We start from the raw sequence: 22126 nt of genomic DNA on the forward strand, positions 1-22126 counted from the left end.
GTGGTTTTTATAAGAAATAGGAAATCATGCTCAAGTTATAAGTATATGGAATTTATAATAAAGAGCATGATATATTTAATTTAATTTGTAAATCACGTGCTATACATCCTTTCTATCAGTAATGTTTACAATAAACATATGTATGCATACTTTTGCCCCAGATAACCAATTGTTAAACATTTACTAGCACCCCAATGGCCATGTGTGTTACAGTCTAGTTCTCTGTAGCCCTGGTGGTGCCATTGAGTTGTGTTGCTGTGTTGGTGGTTTTTGAGCCTTAAATTGCCTTGACAACCTGCCTCAGGAATGAGGGCTTCAGACAGAACAAGTTCAATGTGGCTTGGGGCAGGGGTTGCACATTCTGGAGCCATTTAAGCCTTGAAGATGAAAATCCTGTACCTCCACTCTGTGTCTGGTACCTATCTACTTGGGTTCCAGGTCAGGATAAATATTAAGGTGTCATTATAAATATTCCTTTGGACAATAGGGACAGAAATTCAGCTTCAATATCACGATCCCTGATTCGGAAGATATGCTGTGCAACTGCCCAAGAACGCCCTGCTTAGACAGACGTTGGTGTGAAGATTCGTCATTACCATTCACCAGCATGTGAGCCAAAGCAAAGCCAGTGAAACTGAATTGCACCCTCGGCACAGGCACAGCACAGAAGCAGTAAACCACAGTGAGTGACCGCGTCCCTTCTCTGTGAAGGTCGCAGCTCATCTCCATACCTCTCCAGGGAGGGGAGCACCAGGAGTTTCTAAAGCCAGCCCTGCAGCCTGGAAGCCACGCTGGCTGAGGTGCTGAGATTAAGGAAAGCTTCCCTAGGTCAGTGCTTAACGAGCAATTAAACATTTCTAAGACATCTGAGCTGGTGAGAAGAAAAAAATTTATTCTTTGTATTTTAAAAGTGACGCTCAGAATACCACTTCAAGTCATAAAGTAGCCTGGGGTCCTCACAGTTTCTCAAGTAGAACACTGGGGAGAAAGGATAGAAAATATGCCTGTGGCTGGCCAGGTGGAGCAAAAGACTTTTTTTTTTTTTAATCAAAGTTCTAAAATGTACCTGAAAAATGGAAATCAGAGAGATTGGAGGAGGCAAGTCTTTGAGAATGCATTTTCTATTTCTCTGACTCCTGCTAGAGAAATAAACTTCTTTATTACAGAAATATACGGGATAGGGCATAAATCATAAGTATCAGCTTGAGAAATTTCCCAAATGTATTTTCAAGACTGAGTAATTCTTTAAAATTTCTACTCATGTAAAGTTAGTTTTCCTTGACGTTGAGAAGTTGGCAGCTACTGAAAAGTTAGAAATGAGGTGTTCAGAGCCAAAATGCAAAACTGTTGCTGCGAAACCCACGCTTCTCTTGGTTACGAGGAACGAGTGGAGTTTCTCCCTACCTGAGGCTGTAGAGCACTTTCCCGTCTGGCTGCACGCGCAGCATGACGTTGTCCGTGGTGGTGTCGTGGATGAAGGAGCGCTTAGAGTGCACGAAAAACATGTCGGGGACCCAGATCTTCTTCACCAGCCGGCCGTCAAATGTCATGCTGAGGTTGTTGGTGCTGGGAAAAGACAGCCTCTCGTCCTTCCAGTAGTGCCTCAGGTAGAGGGTCATTGTAAAGTCCTGGGGGCGGAGGGGCAGAGAGGGAACCCCAGACACACAAACCCACTGGGTGTGGGCAGGAGAGTCTGTGCCCATGTGGAGCCATCACCTGGCTGGGAATGAAACTGAGCCAAGTGAGGGCTTGCTTCTAGTGCCCCAGTTTGCTGCAGTAGGAGGAAGAGAATGCTGCAGGGGAGGAACGCTGCAAGCCGCAGACAGGGTGAGTGGGTCTGAGCCCCACCCCCAGCCCCTGGCATTTGCCCCTATACTAAGGAGCCTGCTACTGCCAACACCTGGGGCTCAAGCCACACGTGCCAGAGAGCGCTGGGAACAGCACTCAGCCATAGAGAGGGGTGGTGGATAAATGCCCCAGATCTCTTGCTCCTGACTTGGGATAGCCCTGAGATGTGTTCTTTGCAGACCCCCGAGCACCCCGTGGGATTGAGTTCTGCACTAGTGACTGGCTTGCTAGCACAGCTCCTCCGCTGCCTTCCCTCCCGTGTCACTTCCCCACTCTGTTCCTGTGTTTCTCAGAATCACCTCCAAATAAATTATGGTAGAATGCTCGTCTCAGGTCTGCTTCTAAAGGTAAGGCCCCCAAAAGTCCTGTAAGTCGAGGAGTTGTAGGCTGTTCCATTTTTTATCTGAACCCACTAGAAAGGAAAAAAAAGCGACACTCTTTTGTTCCTTCTGCATTTCCGCAGTCAGGAAATCTGTGGGAGTAAGAAGTGTCTGGCTACTTGGCAGCTGCAACCTGGGACCCTGTCGCTCACATTTGAGGCGCTGGAGGGGGAAGATCACATTTGTCATCTGGCTCTGTATCATCCCAGTTTGGTGGCTTTGGGCCAATCTCTCTGAGCCATCTGTAAAATGAGTGTGGCAACTCCCACCTCCTAGGGCAGTTGTGAGACTAAATGAGTTCAGGTGCCTGGAGCTGCTGGCCTGGGGCAGGCCATGGGAATCCCCCTGCCCACGGCCGGGTCAGAGAAGCTCTTACCATGTCAACCTCTGAGATGCTGTCCAAGCTCTCCACCTGCACGTCCACACCAACAGGAATGGCAGGGCCTGGGGACAGAGCATGACTACAGCATTCATTCTTTTTACTTGAACTTTTACTAGGCAGAAATAGGCAAAAGGAGCATTTCCCCTGGAACCTCAATGTGATGTCAGACTTGAAGGTTTGGTCATGCCAACCTGAAGTCACACCAGAGATAAAAGGATGGAATCATGGGCTGGCTTCCTGAAATATTCCAGCAAAAGGGAAAAAAAGGTTTTCTGTTTTGTTTTGTTTTTTTTAGTTTGAATCATCCAGGTGATTTTGAAATAATGATGTTAATAAATAGCTTTCTGCCTTGGTTGCATATGTTCATTTAAAGGTATGACCTAGGTTGAAGGCTGGGTCTGGTCTAAAGGGTAACCGACTTACTCTTTAGCATGAAGCCACCCACTTTATTTTCTGTATTTCTCTACTGATTGTGCACACTTTTTCATCATGAAAGCAGTGGCTCTTATATGGCCATGACAAAGGCATTGATTGGTAGTAGGCACCCAGGACTGAAGTCGTGTTCAGGTCGTTTCCCAACCCCACAGATCTGCTTCTCTGCTACATGGTGGAGGAGCTTTCAGGGGAGACATAATGAACCGGATGGCCTTAAAAACATGTGATTTTGTTGTTGTTGTTGTTGTTTCTGGGCCAAAAAACCTTAATATTGATAAATAGTAAGAAAGCATAATAAAGGAAATAGACTCTTGCCCCCTTTCGTCCCTGCTTTCAGGGACAGACATGGAACACCCTCAAATCACCATGGAGTGAAAAGGTGGGCTTGGATCCAACAGCAGCAGATTATGGACTGGATAGAGACTCCCTTCTGGGGCCTATTATTCTCTGGGCAAAGGTGAGTGGACAAAATAAAAGGCAAGAGAATGATTTTTAAAATAAATATTTTTTTTCCAGGAAAATAAACCCATAAGGATGAAAATCCTATTTCACACTAAGAGGGCTGAAACCAGCAGCTGCAGGCTAAGCTTCAGAGGGCTTTGCCATTCTTCTGCACTAAGTCATTATTTTCTCAAGCTATTTTCATGTAATTAAAACCACACTCTGCCCTTAGATACACACCCTGAATTCCGTCTTCCAGATCCCAGAGGAGAACAAATTTAGTGCAAGGGTTGTAATTTCAGAGCATTTTCAGGAGGCAGCTTTGGTCTGCAGCTGCCCCATCTTCCCCTTGCCCTGCCCACGGCCGGCCAGCTGCTGGCCTCACTGATCATGAGCCATCCTTGTCAGGAGCAGTGGCCTGAGGACAGCTGGTTGGCCCAGCCTGGTCACCCGTCAGCATGCGCCCCCTGGGAATGGGTTCCGCAGAGCCCAGGGTAGGGGGAGCCCATGCTCGGAAGATCTGTGGGCTTGGCCAAGCCTTGTCCACCGAGCACGGCCAGGGCAGACCTGACAGCAAAGGGCACAGCCGTGTGGTCCCTTGGCTTGATTTCCCGCACGCGGACAGACGGAAGGACCTGAAGAAAGAAGACACCCCGAGAATGCACATCTCATACCTCCGAAGCCAGGCCTCATGCTGAAATCATGGTCGTCTATCCTCAGAAGCTGCTCTGACTTTGTCAGAGGTGATTTGGTGATGTCAGGGCTTCGTTTCAGAATCGGGCTGCCGAGGGGGGAAAACAGGTGGGTCACGTATTCCAACCAAGCCGGATAAGAAGCCTGACTTGCTCTTGACAGGCTTGAGGGGATGTGTTATTTCTTTTTTTAAGCTACTTCCTTTCTCCAGCTCTCTGGATAAATGAACTGACCCAGAAGGTTCTCAACCACAACTGAGGAGCTTCAAAAACACCAACATCCAGGCCCCACCTCAGAGATTCTGATTTGGGCAGTTGGGGAATAGGGCCTAGAAATTGGTATTTTTTTTAAAGCTTCCCTGATGATTTTTTTTTTTTCTTTTTTTTTTTGAGACAGAGTCTTACTCTGTTGCCCGGGCTAGAGTGCTGTGGCATTAGCCTAGCTCATGATAACCTCAAACTCCCGGGCTCAAGCAATCCTACTGCCTCAGCCTCCCAAGTAGCTGGGACTACAGGCATGTGCCACCATGCCCGGCTAATTTTTTCTACATATTTTTAGTTGTCAGCTAATTTCTTTCTATTTTTAGTAGAGACAGGGTCTCGCTCTTGCTCAGGCTGATCTTAAACTCCTGACTTTGAGCGATCCTCCCGCCTTGGCCTCCCAGAGTGCTAGGATTACAGGCGTGAGCCACCGTGCCTGGCCTTCCCTGATGATTGTGATGTGTAACCAAGTCTGAGAATGGCTGGTCCCAGTCTTAGTAATAAGCCCAAACACCCCCAAAGTGCCTCAGCCATTCTGGGGCTTTGAGCTAGAGGGAGAGTGGTGTGCGTGGGCCAAGCCTAGTGCCCTTGACCCCTGCCTCCCGCTCTGTGGAGGGAGACGGACTTCCTTCCAGCCAAAGGCCAACCACCCTGTCATCTCAGGAGGCAGCTTTCGTGCTGCTGCTTCTGAATTGCACCTAGGGCCATTTTCATCTGTTTTCTCTTTTTCTAAATAGCTAACATATTTGCAAGGTTTGACAATTTTCTTTTTTCCTTTTTTTGGAGACAGGGTATCATTCTGTTGCCCGGGCTAGAGGGCAGTAGCATCATCATAGCTCATTGCTTTTACAACCAGCGCTGCAATGGCCTTGAACCTTCTCCATTCGCCCAGCCTTCCCAGTTCTTCCTTTTCCTGACATCCGGCCTGTGTCCTCTCTGGAGACCACCACACACACTTCCTTTCCCCAGCAAGGTGGCTCCCAACCTTTGGCATGCAAGAGCATCTCCTGGAGGGCTTGCTAAAACCTAGATTCTTAACCTCCCCCTCCCCCTGCAGCTTCGGATTGAGCAGGTCTGAGCTGAGGCCCAAGAATTTGCATCTCTAAAGAGGTCCCAGATGCTGCTGCTGCAGGCCAGGAGACAACACCTGGGGAACCACTGCCCAGGTGCATTTTATCCTTAGCAATACTCAGTCCACCTTTACGTTCTCTGCTCTCTTCTTTCCTGAAGAAACTCTTTAGCACCGTGGGGGTGGCGGGGAGAGGGGATGTGGCTAGGAAACAGAAAAACAGGGCTCTGACCTCCATTCTGAAACTGCCTGCTATGAGCCTTTAGGCAACTTGTTTGTTTTCCCAAGACTCAATTTCCCCGACTGGTAAGAGGTAAAGCTCTGTGACTGGATTGGGGTGGGGGCGCGGTCAGGATTAAATGAGAACGTGTGTGGAAGCACATTTCACACCACGAAGCGGTGTGCAAAGGAAGGCACCATCGCCATTAGTGAGCCGAAGAGGAAGTGTCCTTGTATAGTGGCCATTATGCTGCTGGCAGCGAAGGAAGTGGCCCAGGGAAAGAATCGGAACTAGTGCATGAGGACCACGCTGCAGCTGCTTCAGATGCATGCCAAGAGGACAGCCGGTCCCCATTGCCGTGTCATCCTCTGTCCCACCCAGCTCGATCCAGGACCCCCCATCTTCTCCTTTTAGGCTCCCCTTCCTCTTGTCCCCTGCCCTCTGCTTCCTGACCCTTGGTAAGGGGTCGGGGGACAGGGTGCTGCGGGGAGGAAACACTTGCAGAACAGTGTTTGTGTGTTCACGGCCATACCTGCCTGGCATGTGGGCGTCTCCGTGGGCTTCTCGTCTCTGTCTTTGAGGCCTGCTGTGAAAATAAAAAATAAAGACACTCTAGAGACAGTCTAGGTACTCACATCAACCAAGCACCCTCGTCCTCCAGATTTGCTTCAACTCTAAACAGAATAAAATGATAAATGTGAAAAGAAAAGAAAAACTATGAAGCTTCAGTGCATTAATTTAGCCTTTTGATGAGCATTTTCCAGGTAAATACAGAAGCAGGGATTGGAGGATTAATTATTTAGAAGGCCTAATTTGAAGAAGTCTGACCTGAAATATCTCCCCTACTGGTCTACCCAGGCCTGAAATTGATGCCATTCTTCCAGAATGTTCTTAAGGACATGCACATTTTAACTTTGATCCACCGTAAACCCGTTCCTATGGAGAATAACACATTGCCAGGTGAACTGTATCACTGGGGCATCTTTGCCGTCTGGCTTGTGAGTTCAGCCAAATGGGCACTGACAGGAGATGAGAGAGGAGGAGGAGGAGGGAGAAAGTCAGGGTATTTATTCCTCATTCTCACTCTGTTTTGATGCCAAGGACTAGCAATGCCTGTGTTACTCTGTGATGACAGATAATCAGAGGATTTCCAATAAGCTTCAATAATACTATTTCCCCTCAGTCCTAGAGGTATCATGGCTTCTTGCTGTTCCTAGTCCTCAGGCATCAGCAGCCCCCCTGGTTCCTGAGCCCTGCCCACATCTCTTCGAGTGCTCCCTTAATTCACATAAGCCCTTTTGAGCACGATGCTGTTTTCTGCTAGAACTCGACTGGTGCATGAGGACAGGTCAGGACCGATGCACAGGGATTATGTCATTTGTACCAAGTGGAGCAGAGCAGGTGTGCACTCTGCAGGAGTGGGTCCCCGCAGCGGGGATGAGCTAAGCCTGGAGGGAGGGATGCTCTCTGGGCTCCAGGCCACTGTCAGCAGGGGCAGTGTGAGGCTGCAGGCTACAGGTCAGAGTCCTCTTCCTGGCCAGCACTCGCCCAGTGCTGGGCCCCCATGGCCCCTCAGTGCACGCTAGCCAGATGACGGGAGGAATCAGCCCCGAAGATGCGCACATGCAAAGGGAGACAGGAGGGACTGAAAGAGGGGGCCGAATGGAAAACCACCTGGCCCAGACCTTACTTTAGCTTTGGGCCAAACAGAACTGGACACTGACAAAAGGGAGGTTTGTCAGATTCTGAGATACCACTGCCTCTGCCTTCCTGAAGCTGGATTCTAGCCTAGGGGACACTGATAAATAGCATCCTTAACGTCTTTCTCATGTTGTTTAATATCTTAAAATATAACTTTTTTTCTGTTTACATGCTCATGTAAAAAAACTTGGAAAATAGATTAAGCATAAAGGAGAAGATGAAAACAACTCAGAAATAACCTCTGTCACCTTTATACGTGTGTCCTTATGGTTCTCTGAGAGAGAGAAATCATAGTTTGTAACTCGCTTTTAAACTCAGATTACACTATAGTCAACCATAAGTTATAGTATACCTTAAAAGAACAAAAAGAGTGGAATCGGAATGTTCCTAACACAAAGAAATGATAAATGCTTGAGGTAATTAGATACCCCAATTACCCTGATTTGATTATTACACCTTGTATGCCTGTATCAAAACATCACATGTACCCCATAAATACATGCAATTATTATGTACCCATGATAATTAAAAATAAAACATCTTTAAAAAAACATACTCAAGTTACAATATGTCATGGAATATTTTTCATGTCATTGGCATCTTTTACGAGCCAAGGATATGATTATTAATCTGAAATGAAGTATTATACAAAGCAAATATCAGGAATAGCTAACATTGCTCGAGCCCTTCCTATCTGCCAAGGGCCATGCTAGCTCACATCACGTGCATTAACTCAGGCCTATGAGGTAGGCCTCATCATTACCCCTTTTATACACAAGGAAACTAAGACACATGAGGGTTTAAACAACTTGTAGAAGTGAGAGTATCAGAAGTCAGACCCAGGGGTCTGGCTCCAAAGGTTGGAAGCAAGGTTGGCCGTGTCGTCCTGTTGAAAGATTTGCCTCCCACTGCCAGGAATCTGGCTTAGAGATGGAAGGGCTGAGCTTGTCTTTCTCTTTGTGTGTAAGCTAGCACGGACCTTGCACAAAATTGGTGATCAATAAATATTTACTGAATGAGTCCCAGGAGGTCACAAAGAAAGGATAGACATGTCCCAAGTTAAGATGACATAGGATGACGTTCAAGACAGCTTTTTGGACTGAACAGAGGGTATGCACTTTTTGAACACCCATTTCCATTTTGGATAGAATGAAAAGTTCCAACCTACGGAACTTGTTAATGTCTGCTTGTTCTAGTTCCTCGTCAGTTTGTGTGTGGAGAATGTTTTCCCCAGAGAGGAGTCAGAACACTCTCAGAGGGCAGGTGGCATAGCGCTGGGCCCTGTGACGGGTGGGCTGCCCAAAGGCTCTTTTGCTAACAGCGGGGCTCCTGGTGAGTGATACTGGACTTCTCTGATGATTTCATCTCTGAGAAGATGAAGAACTTAACTTTCACAAGGAAGCAAGAACCCCCTAAGGAAAATGATCTTACAGGGAGGGCGATATGGTGGACTAGAAGCAGCCACTCTTACGGAGAGGATCAAAAGTGGTGAATAGATACCCACTTTTGGATCGATCGTCTCAGCGAGAGCACTGGGAATCCACGCAGAGGAGCCGGAGTGAAGTGAAGATGATGCCAGTGGGACGAGCTGCTCAGCAGGACCGGAGGTGACTAGGAAAGGTGCCCACACGTGGGAAAGGGATCGAGGAGAGAATCCGGGGCTCCACGCTTCCCCTGAGGATACTGCAATGGGAGCAGCGGGAGGGCCCCTCCACTGCAGCAGCCTCCGGACTGATACAAGGACCTGCCTGGAGGCTGTGCAGCTGTGTTGTTGCTCCAGAGAGAAGGGACAGCTGGTTTGCAAGCCCCAGGCACTGCGGCTGGCGCCATTATAACATTTCAAACCCAGAACACTACTTTTGCCCAAGGGCCAGATCTGTGACTACTGCCTCTCCATGGCCCCTGCCAGGTGGGGAGGGAGTAGGAATCCCAAGGCTGGTGTGCACTCATGACATGCACCCCCACCACCGCCACCACCATGGGGGGTGGGGAGGATCCCTGGGCAGAGCAGGAGACCAAAGACCTGGCACCTGCTGCTGTGGCCTGGGTGATCTTGCTCAACTGCACTTCCATGGGACCCAGGTGGAGCACATGCCCATAGCCCTTGGCACCCACTGCCCATGGCCAGGGCAGCTGGACCACTGCTTCTGCCACTACCAGTGCCTGAAAGACCCTGAGTGTGTGCCCCAGCCGGTAGCTCCCCCAACCTGCACATGAGCACTGCGCCCTGCAGACCTGCTCCATCCTGAGTAGGTGCCCTGCACTGTGGGCCCGCTCTGTCCAGGGATCCTGCTCCACCCTGTGCATGAGCTGTGACCTGCTGGCCTGCTCTACACTGAGGGCCACTCTGCCCCACACCCTGCAGGTCTGCGGGGCCACTGCACCCTGAGAACCTGCTATACCATGCACCACACCCTGCATGGACTTTGCCCAGCCTATGTGCCTGGCACCTAAGCTGCCCAGGCCTGCACACATTGGTGCTATGCCCAGTAGGCCTCCTCCATCCTGTGCACCTGCCCTGTCCTGCCAGCCAGCTCCACCTCATGTGTGCACCTGGCACCAGGAGCTGGCCTTGCCACAGCAGCCTGGTGATGACTACAAGGGAACAGGGGAGATGCAGCAGAGCAGCAGCATTAGAGGCTCACAGTGTACCATGTCAAGCTTCTGGAGTAGGACCCAAGCATGACATCCAGGGACCCATCCCTATCTTCACCAAGCAACAGAGGTCTCAGCATAGGAGAACAGATGTACCATATCTGCTATCTGTTTTGAGCTGAGAGAAGTAGCCCCAGATGGGAAGGCACCGGCATAAAAACTCCAGCAACATGAAAAAATAGGCTGTCTTGATACCCCCAAAGGATCACAATAGCTCTCCAGTAATGAACTCCAACCAAAATATTGTTGAAATGACAGATATGGATTTCAGATTCTGGATGGCAAGTAAGATGAATGGCATTGAGGAAATGGTAGAAAACCAACTCAAAGAAATTAAAAAAATGTTTCAGGACATGAATGAAAAATTCACTAAAGAGATAATATTAGAAAAGAGGTAATAGAAGTTAAAGAAATGAAAGAGTCATTTAGAGGATTTCAAAATACATCAAAAAACATTAACAACAGACTAGACCAAGCAGAAGAAAGAATTTCAGAGCTTGAAGACAAGGATTTCAAAGTAACCCAGTTAGTAAAAAAATGCAGAAAATAGAACAGAGAAGAATGAACAATCACTGAGAGAAACATGGGATTATGCAAAGCAAACTAATATAAGAATAATAGGTATCCCTCAGGGAGAAGAAAAATCAATAAGCATGGAGAACCTATTTGAGAGAATGATAGAGGAAAGCATCCCTGATAAAGCTAGAGGTTTAAATATCCAGATACAAGGTGGTTATTGACACCTGGAAGATTCATAGCAAATAGGACATCACCAAGACATATAATCTTCAGCCTGACCAAAGTCAAAGTGAAGGAGAAAATCCTACAAATTGTAAGATGAAAGCAACAGGTTACTTACAAAGGAAAACCCATCAGACTAACAGCAGACCTCTCAGCAGAGACCTTTCAATCCAGAAGGGATTGGGATCCCGTATTTAGTCTTCTTAAACAGAATAACTGCCAGCCAAGAATTTTGTATGCTACAAAACTAAGTTTCACAAATGAAGGAGAAATAAAATGTTTCCCAGATAAGCAAATAGTAGGGAATTTGTCACCACTAGATCTTCCCCACAGGAAATGCTTAACAGTGCTCTACATGGAAAAGAACAATTGATACCCACCCAATGTAAAAACACCCGAAAGTTAAAGCTCACAACTCTTATAAAACAGTAACACAAAGGAGAAAACAAAGCAACTAGGTATCATTCAACATGATGAACAGAACAGTATCTCACATGTCAATACTAACATTGAATGTAAATGGTCTTAATGCTCCTTTTAAAAGATATAGACTGGCTGAATGGATGAAAAAACCTAAGTATCTGCTGTCTCCAAGAAAATTGCATGGATACTCATAGACTCAAGGTAAAGGGATGGAAAAAAATATTCCATGTGAACGAAAGCCAAAAGTGAGCAGGAGTAGCTATTCTCATATCAGATAAAATAGACTTTAAATTATTAATAACAATGGTAAAAAAAAAAGACAAAGACAGTCGTTATATAATGATAAAGGGAGTAATTTAGCAAGAAGATATAACAATCCTAAATATATATGCAGCTAAGACAGGAGCTCCCAGATTCATAAATAAAATACTCCTCCATCTAGGCAAAGAAATAAACAGCAACACCATGATTATTGGGGACTTCAGCACTTCACTGACAGAACTGGACACATCTTCAAGGCAGAAGATCAACAAAGGAAGAGTGGACTTAAACAGGACTCTAGAACACATGGACCTAACAGATACATACAGAACATTCTACCCCCAAACTGCAGAATATACATTCTTCTCCAGCACCTGGGACATTTTCCAAGATAGATCATATGTTAGTCCACAAAAAGATAGATCATATGTTAGTCTCAGCAAATTCAGAAAAAGAAATCATTTCATGTATTTTGTCAGATCATAGTGGAATAAAACTGGAAATCAACTATAAGAGGAACTCTCAAATCTACAAAAATTCATGGAAATTAAACAACCAGCTGCTAAATGATCCTTGGGTCAAAGACAAAATTAAGATGGAAATCAAAAGATTTTTCAAACTGAATGACAATCATGACACAAGCACCCAAAATCCATGGGATACCACAAGAGCAGTGTTAAAAGAAAAATTCATAGCTTTAAATGCTTATATCAAAAAGACAGAAAGATCCCAAATTAACAACCTAGTGCCACATCTAAACAAACTAGAAAAAGAAGAATAAACCAAACCTAAAGCTAGCAGAAGAAAAAAAACAACAAAGCTCAGAGCAGAACTAAATGAAATGGAAACAAACAAACAAAAAGTTGGTTCTTTGAAACGATAAACAAAATCAATAGACCTCTCTAGATTAACCAGAAATAGAAGAGAAATGACCCAAATAAACTCAATGAAAAATGAAAAAGGAGACATTACAACTGATACCACAGAAATACAAAATATCATTCGTGAATACTATGAAAATCTCCATGCACACAAACTATAAAACATAAAGGAAATGGATAAATTCCTGGAAACACACAACCTCCCAAACCTGAATCAAGAAGAAATAGAAATCCTGAACAGACTAATAACAAGCAGTGAGATTGAAGCAGTAATAAAAAAAATTTACCAACCAAAAAAAATCCCTGGACCAGATGGATTCACACCCAATTATACCAGACCTGTAAAGAAGAACTGGTACATATCCTACAGAAATTATTCCATAACATTGAGAAGGAGGGAATCCTCCCTGACTCATTCTGTGATGCCAGTATCATCTTGACACCAAAGCCAGGAAAGGACAAAACAAAAAAACTACAGACCAATATCCCTTATAAAAATAGATGCCAAGAATCTTCAACAAAATACTAGCAAACTGAATTCAACAGCACATCAAAGAGAGAATTCACCATGATCAAGTGGGTTTCATCCCAGGGATGCAAGAATAGTTTAACATATGCAAATCAATAAACGTGATTCACCACATAAACAGAAGCAAAAACAAAGACCACATAATCATCTCAATAGATACAGAAAAAGCATTTGATAAAATCTAGCACCCTTTCTTGATAAAAACCCTTAATAAACTAGGCATAGAGCAAAGGCAATATATGTAAATTAAACATTTGTACCCCCATAATATGCTGAAATAAAAAAAATTTTAAAAACAAACAAAAAACAATCTAGTCATAGAAGGAACATATCTCCAAATTATAAAAGCCATATATGACAAAACCCACAGCCAACATCATACTGAATGGGGAAAAGTTGACTGTCTAGAATGTCCCTCCCACTATTCTTCACAGCCCTTCTTACTCAGACGACTCCATGCATTCCCAGATCAAATACTACCTCCTCCCAGAAGTGTTTCTGGGCTTCTCTCCTTCCCACTGAATCCAGTCTTTCTCTCCTTTACATGCTTTCATTAGAACACGCATCTCCCTGTGTGGCTTGGGCTTTCTGACTATCCCAGTCACTGCATCGTCAGCCCAGTGGAGGAGGGACTCTATCTTACACATCCCTGTAAGCCATTAGCACAGCTGATTTTACAAAGACACATGCAAAATATGGAAGGAGAAGCCCAAACCCAACGGTGTATTCCAAAAAGTTAATTGGACCCATAAGAAACACAGCAAGGAGGCCAAGGTCTAAATGAGGCAAGACTCAAGAGACACGTTAACGTCAAGCAGAATTCTTTCCGGTTGCATTCTGAGCCAGAGAGTTGGGAGAAGGAACCGTACTGAGTGAAGAAGATGAAGCAATATTAACAAACAGTTACAATAAGGCTGAGATTCTGATAACAGAATCCAATTTTACTTTAATACTCTCCATCAGAGAATGGTCTTCACATTGGAAAGAGTAAAAAGAATGAGTTGCTGCTCAGGATAGCGAACGTGATAGCAGGAGATCATCTAATGCTCAGCTCTGATTGCACATTGGAATCACTCGAAGCCACACCCCACACCAATTAAATCAGGACCTCTGAGGGTGGGGCCCAGCCATCAATAGTTTTCAAATCTCCTCCACTGATTGCAGTGTTCAGCCAATGTTGAGAATTCTAATTTTTTTTTTTTTTGAGAAAGAGTCTCACTGTGTCGCCCGGGCTAGAGTGAGTGCCGTGGCGTCAGCCTAGCTCACAGCAACCTCAAACTCCTGAGCTCAAGCAATCTTACTGCCTCAGTCTCCCGAGTAGCTGGGACTACAGGCATGCACCATCATGCCAAGCTAATTTTTTCTATATATTTTTAGTTGTCCATCTAATTTCTTTCTATTTTCAGTAGAGACAGGGTCTCGCTCTTGATCAGGCTGGTCTCGAACTCCCGAGCTCAAACAATCCTCCCACCTCAGCCTCCCAGAGTGCTAGGATTACAGGCGTGAGCCACCACGCCTGGCCAAGAATTCTAATTTTTAAAAGTAAAGCTCCTTTGCACAGAACTGATAGAACAGGAGGGCGGCAGGCAGGCAGGAAGTCAGCACTCTGCCCTGAACCCCGGTTTTTCTCACTGGTGGGAGACTCAGCAAGCTTCATCTTTCCAGGTCTGTTTCCTCAGCTGTGAAATAAGGGATGAGGCAGCTGTGAGGACTCTCAAGTCTATTTCAGAGGTGGCGGTGTCCCTGAGAGGTGAGAGATGCTTGGCAGCTCTAGTCCTGCTGACTGAGGGTCGGTGCCCTGACAAAGCCGGGATGTGGTGTCAGTTTCCACACAGACCCATCAGCACCCCTGGCTGAGGGGGCGGGTGTTTAATTTTTATTTATTTAATAAGGATGCTCCCATAATGTCATTTATATTGGATTTCTTGAATTTTTATAATGGCTGCGCATTTTGTTCACATAATGACTATTCTGTATTTTTCCTTGGGGGTAAATAGTTCACCTCCTCTGATTCCCTACTAAGTGGATTTTTCGTAACTAATAATCTACCTTTCAAATCATGTTCTCTAGAATGTGTGATGGTTAATTTTATGTGTCAACTTGACTGGACCATGGGACTCAGTTTTTGGTGAAACACCAGTCTAGATGTTGCCGTGAAGGGATTTTTTAAGATGTGATTAACATTTCCCTCGGTAGACTTCAAGTAAAGCAGATTACCCTCCTTAATGTGGGGAGTTCTCATCCGATCAGCTGGAGGCCGTAAGAGAAAACACTGGGGTTTCCTGAAGAAGGAGATTCTGCTTCCAGACTGACCGTCGTCCTCGAGACTGCTACACCCACTCCTGCCAGAATTTCCAGCCTGCCTGCTCCACTGATTTCAGACTTGGCGTGCCCATAAATGTGGGAGCCAGTTCTTTAAAATAAGTCTCTCATTATATCTCTCTCAAGAGAGGGGGGTCTATGTGCATGGATGTGTACATATACATCCTATTGGTCCTGTGTCTCTGGAGATCCCTGACCAATACAGGGTGTGAACACTCCTTGATGTCTGAGGTCTGCACATCTAAGGGAGAGCCTAGTTGGTGCCTGGAGCAGAAGGACAGCTGGGGCTGTCTGGGTGGGTGGGACCAGCCCACCTTTGCCCTGTCAGCTTCTGTCCTATCTTGGGGCTGTCTGATCAAGCCATCTTCCTGCCACGGTCACTGGCTTGTGTTCCCCCCAATGTGGTGGGTCCCTGAGACACAGACCCCCCTGCTATTGACCTTCCAGAGAGAAAAAAGGGCACATCAAGAGTATGCTTGTCTGCCTGCTTCTCAGGCCAAATCTCAACCTAGATCATCCCTTTGTTTCTTGTATATATGTCTGAATATATGTTCTCTAAGCCTTTACTTGAAGACACTGGGTTACTTTTTTTTTTTTTAATTTAAAGCTCTGAATTTTTTCCACTTATTCTGTTTATCAGAATTCTCAGACTGTATTTCTCCCACTTATTATAGAACATACTACTTTGTAATTTGCAGGTATCTACGTGTCCCTAATGCCAACACCATCCCCATTATGAGCAACCTTTGTTTAGCGATTAAAGCTTATTCACTATGTACTTATGTGCTTTTGAACATTCTAGGCACTCATTAGATGCCTTTGAGTGAAATTCCCATAGCTAATTAAATGTATCAGCTGTAAAAAACAAAAACAAAACAAACAAAAACAGAGTATGTTTTTCTAGGAGACACCTGCAATGCATTTCAGCCACCGCGCCCGGCCCATGGCCAACATTTCTTGAACATCTCCACATATCAGACATCGTACTTGAGCCTTGGGAGGCACCGGTAAATGAGGCAGGGTGAGCCCTCACCAGGTTCACGGTCTAGAAACAGACAGATGAGATAAAAATGACACTGGTGAGTGATTAATCCTCCGAGAGGGAAGTGATCAAAGACTGTGGAAGCTCAGAAGTCAGTCACCTGATTGAGAATTGACAGGCAGGGGCTGGGGAGGGCTGAGAAGGCTTCTCAGAGGAGGCAACACCTCTGCTAAATATTGGAGGAAGAAAGAAAATGAGCTGGAGAAGGAAGAAAGCGGGTGTTGTGAGCACGGGAGCAGCATGGGCAGAGCCTCAGGAAACCGTGGGGCGAAGGGCAGGTCATAATTAGGCAGAGAGAAGAGGGCCAAGAGCACCATGAGGTGACTCAACAGCTCGGCAAACATCCTGGAGAACAAAGGGACAAGATGAAGAGAGAACACTACTAGCTTAAGGGAAAACCAAATTTCAAGGGGTTTAGGGCGATGAGAGAGACCCAGTCCACGATCCACCAGTTTTCATGTTGCCCCACGTGACAGGGACTTGACGGCATCCCAAGCATCATCGTTGCCTCCCTCTGGCTCGGCCCTTCTCCACTGGAACCCCGTGAGGTCTCTCTCCCAGCCCAAAAACTCTCACCTGTTTCCTCTTGTCGCCTTCACCCAGTCTCAGTCTTTCAGTTCACAGCCAGGTTTCTGGTGAGAATGACCTGTGTTCACTCCATTTTCTCCTCTCCTCTCGTCAACCCACTAACACCCGTTTCTTCTCGTTAAGGTCATTAATGGTGCTTAGCTGCTATTAATATATCCAGGGATGAATGTCTCAGTCCTCTACCTAACTAACTTTAACCTTGGAGTGATCTGGCCCTACTGTCCACTCTCTCCTTCTTTTTTTTTTTTTTTTTAATTTTTTTTTTTTTTTTTTTTTGAGACAGAGTCTCACTCTGTTGCCCAGGCTAGAGTGAGTGCCGTGGCGTCAGTCTAGCTCACAGCAACCTCAAACTCCTGGACTTAAGCAATCCTCCTGCCTCAGCCTCCCGAGTAGCTGGGACTACAGGCATGCGCCACCATGCCCGGCTAATTTTTTGTATATATATATTTTAGTTGTCCATATAATTTCTTTCTATTTTTAGTAGAGACGGGGTCTCACTCTTGCTCAGGCTGGTCTCGAACTCCTGACCTCGAGCGATCCACCCGCCTCGGCCTCCCAGAGTGCTAAGATTACAGGCGTGAGCCACCGCGCCCGGCCCACTCTCTCCTTCTTGAAGCCTGTGACCCCCTCACTGGAACACCTCCCTCGTCGGAAAGCCTCTGAAGGCTCAGTCTGTATCTGATTTGGTCATTGGCAAAGAACCCATTGACCAATGTGGCAACCTGACCTATAATAAGCATTTGGTAACTGTCAAATAAATGGCTCTTAGAGCAACCTCGACACCTCTCTATTCCAGTTCTACGCCTATTTCTCTGGTCCCTCTTTTCCAGCTTCCTTCACTGAGTCCTTTTCTTCTGTCTTCTCCTTAAATGCTGCTCTCCTTAAGGTCTGCCCTTGATCCTGTTCTTACTTCATGCTCCATGCTCTCTCCCGTCACCTCACCTGCCACTGCCTATGAGGACTCCCTTTAAATCTGCAGCTCCAGGCTCAATTTCCTTCCTGAGCCAGAGACCCACATCCCTCCCTGTGGATGGGACAGCAGTCTCTGGCTATCTTACGAGCACATCCAGGTTCATTGTTCATACCAAACTCACTATCTTTACCCCCAAACCTCCTCCTCCACCTGCTCTCCTTCCCTGGCACCGCCATCTACCCAGTCATACAATCCAAATACCTGTTGGACATTCACCCTAAACTGCACTCTCACCCTGAAGCTAATCAAATTGTGCAAATTCCAACTCCTCAAAAGCTCTCAGATCAGGCCGGGCGCGGTGGCTCACGCCTGTAATCCTAGCACTCTGGGAGGCCGAGGCGGGTGGATCGCTCAAGGTCAGGAGTTCGAGACCAGCCTGAGCAAGAGCGAGACCCCGTCTCTACTAAAAATAGAAAGAAATTATATGGACACCTAAAAATCTATATAGAAAAAATTAGCCGGGCATAGTGGCGCATGCCTGTAGTCCCAGCTACTCGGGAGGCTGAGGCAGTAGGATCGCTTGAGCCCAGGAGTTTGAGGTTGCTGTGAGCTAAGCTGACGCCACGGCACTCACTCTAGCCTGGGCAACAAAGTGAGACTCTGTCTCAACAAAAAAAAAAAAAAAAAAAAAAAAAAAGCTCTCAGATCTACCCTCCTAGCTCTCCATCCCACTGTTATCCCAGCTGAGCCTTTCACCAGCTCTCAGCTGGTCGCAGGCACAGACTCCCCATTACTTTCTTGTCTCTCTCAAAGCACCCTCCCCGCCCATCCATCATACTGCTGAGCAAGCAAGCGTAATCTCTCTGAAATGGAAATCCGCCGAAAACATTCAGATCCTCCTCACCTTTGGAATAAATGTGGATTCAATAGCATGACAAAGAACCCATGATAATGATACTTCTGGCTTCTAGTAGGATCAGGTTACCCTCCCAGAGCCTGAGCTGGCATTTTTCCAGGGGCCTGTAGTATAGACAGGTTGTTTCCATTCTTCCAGGGAGAAGAGAGACAGTAAATTTTGATTCATTCTAAAAACATTGCCAAAAGCCCTGGCATTCTGATCTTTACCCCGAATGATTCGTGAAGGTGGGTCCCCCCTCAGTGTGCCTCCCATGGAGATGCTGGGAAATCACGTGAATTATTTGCTAGGATGGAGACTAGGGTGAGGCAAGTGAGGTACGTAGGGAACAAAATTAAGAGTCACTCCTTCTCTGGGTTGTGCAAACACCTCCTTACATTTTGCCTCTTAGGTACTTCACCCTCCTCACCCCTTTTGTGCCTGTGTTTGCCTGAGTTATTTGATTAGCAGGAACCATGGAAAGAAGCCTGGATTCAAATTACCAGCAGCTTATGGGTTTAGTGTCTGGATGAAATTAAGCAAGCCCTTTAAAAATTTAGGCTATATAAAAATAAAATTTAACCTGGCTAGTGGAGTATAAGTTGGGGCTGCCTTCTGTTCTAGAAAGAAATTTAGCCAAATATATCTGGAGCTTTGAATGTTCTTGTGCCATTCAATCCAGGACACTTTTAGGACTCTATCCTAATTATATAGTCATGTATGTAGACAACTTCTTATGTACAAAGATATACATACAGAATATTTATGTTAATAATAATAAAGAGGAAACAAGTGTCCATAAATAGAGGAAATGCTTACATGGTGGTACATTGTGCATTATTATGCATATTATGCATTATTATGCAGCCAACCAAATGATAATTATATGGACTTTTAAAACAAGTAAACATGCAGACAATATCGTAGTAAATACAATAAGATTATAAAACTATATGCATAAAATAACCCCAAACTAGTTAATATTTGATATATGCTTAGCAAAAAAGACCAGAAGAAAACACACAAAAATGTTAACAAGGTTACTTCTGGATTTAGAGATTGTGGGTGATTTGGGGTTTTTACATTTTTTCCTAGTGAAGTAACTTCAGTTAAAAAGATTTTTCCCATTTTTTGGTAAATTGAAGTAATAGCCATAAGTATCTTTCATAATAAAAAAATGAAAGTTTTTAAAGGTAATTTTTTTTTCCCCCAAGATAAGGTCCCCCTCTATCTCCCAGGCTAGAATGCAGTGGCGTGATCACAGCCCACTGTAGCCTCAACCTTCTGTGCTCAAGGGATCCTCCCACCTCAGCCTTCCAAGTAGCTAGGACTACAGGCATGCACCACCACACCCGGCTAATTTTTTAAAATTATTTTTTGTAGAGATGGGGTCTTACTATGTTGCCTAAGCTGGTCTCAAACTCCTGGGCTCAAGCAGTCCTCCTGCCTTGACCTCCCAAAATGCTGGGATTACAGGCATGAGCCACTATGTCTGGCCTAAAAGTAATTTTTAAAAAGAAAGTCTACGTCACTCTTTAAGATGAGCAATAAGACAAGGACACCCACTGTTGCCACTTCTATTCAACCATAGTATTGGAAGTCCTGGCCATAGCAATCAGGCAAAAGAAATAAATAAAAGGCATATAAATAGGGAACAAAGAAGTAAAAATGTCACTGTTTGCTGATGACATGATCTTATATATAAGAAACCCTAAAGATTCGATCCAAAAAGCATTATGGAGGTATCTTAAACAGATTCAAGTAGATCTGCCATTTGATCCAGCAATCCCATTATTGGGCATATACACAAAGGAAAAAAGGTCATTCTGTAACAAAGACACATGTACCCGAATGTTTATAGCAGCACAATTCACAATAGCAAAGATGTGGAAACAACCCAAATGCCCATCAATACATGATTGGATTAGTAAGCTGTGGTATATGTATACCATGGAATATTACTCAGCTATAAGAAATAATGAAGATACGACATCTCTATGGTTCTCCTGGAGAGAGTTGGAACCCATTATATTAAGTGAAGTATCCCAAGAATGGAAAAACAGGCATCACATGTACTCACCAGAAAATTGTTTTCCCTGATCATCACCTAAATACACATCTGAGAACGATGCCAATCGGATATCAGACTGAGGTGGGGGGTGGGGGAGGGGATGGGTGTATGCCTACACAATGAGTGCATTGCGCACCGTTTGGGGAATGGTAACGCTTGAAGGTGCTGACTCCGGAAGGGGGGGGTGGGGAAGGGAGGGATATGTACCTACATGATGGGTGCAACGCACACTATCTGGGGAACAGACATGCCTGGAGCTCTGACTTGGGGGGAAAGGCGGTACATGGGCAACGTATGTAACCTGCAATTCTGTATCCCCCATAACAATAAGATGAAATTAAGAAAAAAACTATTAGAACTAATAAACTAATGCAGTAAAGTTACTGGATACAAATCAACACACAAAAATCAGTAGTGTTTTCTATACACTAACAAGAAACTATCTGAAAAAGAAATCAAGAAAATCCCATTTAAAATAGCTACCCTCAAAAAAGAATAAATAAAATAATAAAGAATAAATTTAACCAAGGCGGTGAAAAATCTGTACACTGAAAACCACAGAACACTAATGAAACAAATTGAAGAAGACACAAATAAATGGAAAGATAGCCTGTGTTCACGGATTGAAGAATTAATATTGTTAAAATGTTCATACTGCCCAAATTGATCTACAGATTCAATGCAATCCTCATAAAAATTGCAATGTCATTTTTTACAGAAATAGAAAAAATCCTAAAATTTGTATGGAACCACAAAAGACACTGAATAGTCAAAACAATCTTGAGCAAAAAGAACAAAGCTAGAGGCATCACACTACCTGATTGCAAGCTGTGTTACAAAGCCATAGTAATTAAAACAGCATGGTACTAGAATAAAAATGATACACCAACCAACGGAACAGAATAGAGAGCCCCAAAATGAACCCACACGTTTACAGTCAATTGATTTTCAATGTGTGCCAAAAACACACAACGGGAAAAGAATAGTCTCTTCAATAAATGGTGTTGGGAAAACTGACTATCCACATGCCCTTTAACTCACACCATATATAAGAATCAACTCAAAATGGCTAAAGACTTAAACATAAGACCTGAAACTGTAAAACTGCTAGAAGAAAACATAGCAGAAAACTACATGACATTGATCTAGGCAGTGATTTTTTTGGACTTGACCCCCAAAGCCCAGGCAACAAAAGCAAAAATAGACAAATAAGATTACATCAATCTAAAAAGCTTCTGCGCAGCAAAGGAAATACTTAACAGAGTGAAGAGACAACCTACAGACTGGGAGAAAATATTTTCAAGGCATGCATCTAATAAAGGATTAATATCCAAAATTTGTAAGGAACTCAAACAATTCAATAGCAAGAATATAAA

At 44.8% G+C, this 22126-nt stretch overlaps 1 protein-coding gene across 3 annotated transcripts in view; it reads right to left on the minus strand.

Annotated features, from left to right (window-relative positions):
* GABRR1 (gamma-aminobutyric acid type A receptor subunit rho1) overlaps positions 1 to 22126 on the minus strand; it is a 36041-nt gene that overhangs the window by 11387 nt on the left and 2528 nt on the right. Inside the window, exons 2-5 of one of the 3 annotated variants that reach the window (XM_069488247.1) lie at positions 6261 to 6311; positions 4161 to 4267; positions 2605 to 2672; positions 1405 to 1628 (exon numbers count right to left, since the gene is read on the minus strand). In XM_069488247.1, the coding sequence (XP_069344348.1) occupies positions 1405 to 1628; positions 2605 to 2672; positions 4161 to 4267; positions 6261 to 6311 (450 nt within the window). Of the gene's footprint in view, positions 1 to 1404; positions 1629 to 2604; positions 2673 to 4160; positions 4268 to 6260; positions 6315 to 22126 lie in introns of all 3 variants that reach the window. The other 2 variants (XM_069488246.1, XM_069488248.1) reach the window with 2 other exon arrangements.

Source organism: Eulemur rufifrons, chromosome 15 (genome assembly GCF_041146395.1).
Source record: "Eulemur rufifrons isolate Redbay chromosome 15, OSU_ERuf_1, whole genome shotgun sequence".
NCBI classification, from domain to species: Eukaryota; Metazoa; Chordata; class Mammalia; order Primates; family Lemuridae; genus Eulemur; species Eulemur rufifrons.